General features: G+C 42.5%; 1 protein-coding gene across 2 annotated transcripts in view; it reads right to left on the reverse strand.

Annotated features, from left to right (window-relative positions):
* Positions 1–2,315: 2,315 nt before the first annotated feature.
* EMC2 (ER membrane protein complex subunit 2) overlaps positions 2,316–4,172 on the reverse strand; it is a 40,109-nt gene continuing 38,252 nt past the window's right edge. For both annotated transcript variants that reach the window (XM_081918991.1, XM_081918992.1), the window contains exon 11: positions 2,316–2,631. In XM_081918991.1, the coding sequence (XP_081775117.1) occupies positions 2,545–2,631 (87 nt within the window). In that variant the 3' untranslated portion in view covers positions 2,316–2,544. The remainder of the gene's footprint in view (positions 2,632–4,172) is intronic.

A 4,172-nucleotide genomic window follows, 5' to 3' on the forward strand; every position in this document is an offset into this window, starting at 1 on the left:
GGTCCATAGACTCCGCCCTGGGCCCCCGGGAAAGCTCATCTTTGACGGTTGAAGAAAGCCCCTCTTCGAAAAGCATTTGGATGGGCTCCGCCGATAGGTCCCACCCCAATTTATGAATCAGCATAGTAAATTCAGTCCAGTACTCACGGACAGATCTGCTTCCTTGCTGGCAAGCCATTAACTGCCTTCGCACCACCCCCTGCTCAATATCGCTGGAAAACATCAGGTCCATGGCACGAAAAAACTTCCTCGTGTCCTTTAAGATCTCATTATTCGCTGCCATCAGGGGTCTAACCCAATCTTTCGCCCCGGATTCGAGATGGCCAATCACATACGCCACTCGCGATTCCTCGTCGGGGAAGTCATCAAACTGCAAGTTTAGAGCGTATTGCATCTCTGTTCTAAAGGCATGATAGTTCCTGGGATCCCCCCCGAATTTCTGCACCAATCCTGGTACCTTTCTGGCGAGCGGGGTGGTTTTCTCCTTTCCCTTTTCTGCATCCTGAGCCCTCCTCTCCTCAAGCCTCGCCGTTTGCAGCGCCAACTGGATCTCCAACGCTCTGTACCTTTCTTCCAGGCTTGGACCCCCTCCAGCTGCTCCTGCACCCCCGGTTCCGGCTGGGTTGCTCATGATGCTTCTCTCTGCACAAGCTGGCTTTCGGTGACTTTCGGATTGCTGTGATGGGACGATGAGCTGCTTGTGCGTAAAATGCAAGTCCCTCAGAGTTTGATCAGGTTTTCAAACCTCTGCCTGTGACGGAGCCCCTCCAGCATGGCTGCGTCAATCACTAGTAGAATCCGAAAGTGGCTGCTTTCGGAAACGTTTCCAACATAAAAGCTCCTTAACGGAAACACGTCGTCTGGCCTCTCGGCGTGACAGTTTCCGTCGAGGTGTGGGTGTCCCTATAGGAGGTCCTGAGACCTCCCCACTGGTTTCGCTTGAAGCGTCTCTGAGCCATCCCTCCGACTCACTTTCCCTTGGAGTTCTTGCTCGCCCTCTACTGGTTCCCTCTTCCGCTGCTACTGCTCTCTCAACCTCAGGGAGCCTTTGCACCTGCGGCGCTTTAGATGTCAGTTCCCTGACAGTATGCAATAGTCATTTGTTGAGCATCTCCCACCTCCCTGTCTCCCAGGGGCAAATTACCCCCTTGCTCATAGAAGTGAAAACATTCTGTGCATTTCTGCTCCTCTATACCACAGTTCCAATGAAAACAACAAGCTGCACCCTCTTGCTGGCAGAAGCTTTGCACCTTGTACACAAAGGTTGTGTTCATAGTAAATTCCAACAGTTTGCTTTAGTGCTGTATTTAGACCTGGAAATGTTCCTGGTCCAGGAGGAGTTGCATGTATCCTGCTTTAAACGAACACCTAGAAATGGAAGATAAAGCATTACTTTTTCTCCCCAAAGTGCCGCTCCCCCCCCCCCAGCTACAAACAGGATCAATAACTAGTATTCCATTTACTGCAGATATCCACATGCAGGGCTGAGAAGCGAAGCAAAAATATTGTCTTTTGACTCTACAGAAACCTGTTTTTCTACACAGCCTTTGATACACCTTTCATTCGAAAGAAATGAATAGAAACTGAGACAAACAGAACAGAGCAAAACTGGGTTTTTTATACAGACTGGCAAATGAAGTAGATTCAGATTCAACCTACTTAAAGAAACCAATGTTAAAATATATGCTCTGGTGGGGTTTCTTTAACCACACTTGTGGTATATCTACCCATCTGATCCCACTTCTAAAAACACTGTAGTGTGGGAATCAGTGACTAAGAAGATCCTAAGCCTAAAAGGTTTCTCGGCCTGTGTGGTGACCTTTGTAGCAGCGTGGAGACAGGGCAGCCTTGAAATCATTTAGCTATGAGGATATTTGATGGTTTCAACTGTTTAAAAATCTTTGTTTTGTCTTTATGGTTTTGGACACAATTATTATTGTTGTTATCAATATTGATTCCCATAAGATCTAATGAACAGACACACTTATTTTTAACTACTATCTTAGAACAGAAAGGCATAGCAATAACATTGATATTAATATTATTCTGCAAATAAAAAGTGTTCAGGGGGAAATATAAGGTCAGCCCTTGTTCGGCAAAGAACTGCTTAGTGCATGTATAACTTTACCGCAGCTTCATCAACTGTTCTGTTAGAACATTTTATGCCCCATATGGTATTCATTTTTAAGCACAGGTCTCCAGCACTCCTACATATGTTCAATAAATAATTCTGCTTTATCATCACTTAAGTTTATTTCTACATCATGTTATGGCTTAAGCATTTACTGTACATACAAGATCTGAAGAGACTGACGTTCAATAAATTTATTCTTTTTATTCATTTCAGTGGCTTTTCATCATAGCAGCAATAAATAGGAATTTTATATCTTTTATAAAACACATTATTTAAGAGAGTCACTTTCACTAACATGAAACCATTGTTAACACAACTGGGAATTTAAAATTAGCATAACTCTTAGATAATTTGAGTTTGGACATGGAGCTGAGGAAAGAAAATCTATCACTGGGCAGCTTCGCTATTATTTAGGACTGGGTAATCTGCAGGGCCTCCAACATGTCTTCTACAGCTTTCAGAGAGTACTTCGTCTCCTTCTTACTGCGACCAGCATACTAAGGGAAAAGAAAGATTAACACTTGTTTTACAAAACCAAGTAATGAAAAGTCACAATAAGGTACATCACCACCAAAATTGCCAAGACTGCATGAGGAATCTTCTACTGCAGAAATGTACCATTAAAAACCAGTACCAAGATTTGACTGTAAAAATGCCCATTTTATGTCCCCTCTTGTGCGATGCCTACAGAATGCAAAAGGAGTGGGAGACTGAACATCTAAGAACCCGCGAGGGGCTTGTATGCATCTCTGCTTCCACAGTGTCTCTTGCATCTCCCACCAGAAGCCAGGAGCTGCACAAGACTAAAGAAACTGCAGCCACCACCTGTGTGAAGAAACCCTACCCTAATTCCTTTGTCTCATGCAGCTTCTTAAATATAGTGGCAAGCCATCTCAGAAGATTTGGTTAAGAGACAAGTATTAACCCTCGAAATAAATAAAAAAAGGACACTGGGCAGAAAGCACACCAAACAAAAGGGGCCATCCCACATGTACCTTCCATTACTGATGTGGAACCCTTTATCTGTACAGTAAGCCTGCAACTTATGCACGTCGAACTTGTGCACGTTCATTTGGCAAAATAAAAATAAAAACAATTTGAAAAGGGGTGAAAAGGAAGTGGAGGTCCAAGAAAAAAGACTCCAGCAGTCCCACCAACCATTGCACCTAATATGTTTTGACTATACGTGATTTTGGCTTTAGACGTGATTCCCAGAACATAACCCTGCATAAATTGTGGGCTTATTGTATTCAGTGTGGCACCCAATGCAATATATCATATACTGAACAACAATAACAACTTACTTTTATTTAGCCTCTCATTGAAACTCTATCAAGAGGCTGCATACACTTCTTTCACAACTTTATCCATTGTTGAACCACTTAGGAATCACTGTCACCTAAATAATACTTTTCAAAGCACCTTGTACACATTATCTTACTGTTATCCTTAAAAGTATCATCCCCATATTGCAGACTGGAGCTAAAGACCTTGTAAATTCAAAGGAGAGATGAGATTCTAATCTCTAAGCAACCTGCTTAGCTACTACTCTAATCTACTATGATAGTTTTGTAGGGTTGGGTCCTAACAACACTGAACAGAGTTCTTTCCATGCAAAAAGATTCCCACTATCTCCTACAAGCTTCAGCCTCCAGTGGTACCCCATAAGCAGTTCTTAAAGATTAAAAGCATTTCAAGAAAAGGGTAGGCAGCTACCAAAAATTGTAGATTTCTCCCTTGCACAACAAAATGTCTACAGCTCACACTTGACCCAGCCTTTAGTGTTTATTTATATTTAACCGAAATCACAGATGTGAACACTGATGTAGCTGAAGAAGAAATCCCTAGTTTAAAACCTCACTTCTACCATGAACACACTAGGTGGCTGAAGACAGGGTTCTGTCTCTGAGTCTTAGCCTCACATCATGAGAAAGGATAATATTAGTACTGACATCACAGGATTGTTCCAAGAATTACTGAAATGATATATGTACAATGGTTCAGACACAATATATACATGCTAAGTATCATTATTCTC

The sequence above is a fragment of the Podarcis melisellensis genome, assembly GCF_964234715.1.
Source record: "Podarcis melisellensis genome assembly, chromosome: 7".
In the NCBI taxonomy this organism is placed as follows: Eukaryota; Metazoa; Chordata; class Lepidosauria; order Squamata; family Lacertidae; genus Podarcis; species Podarcis melisellensis.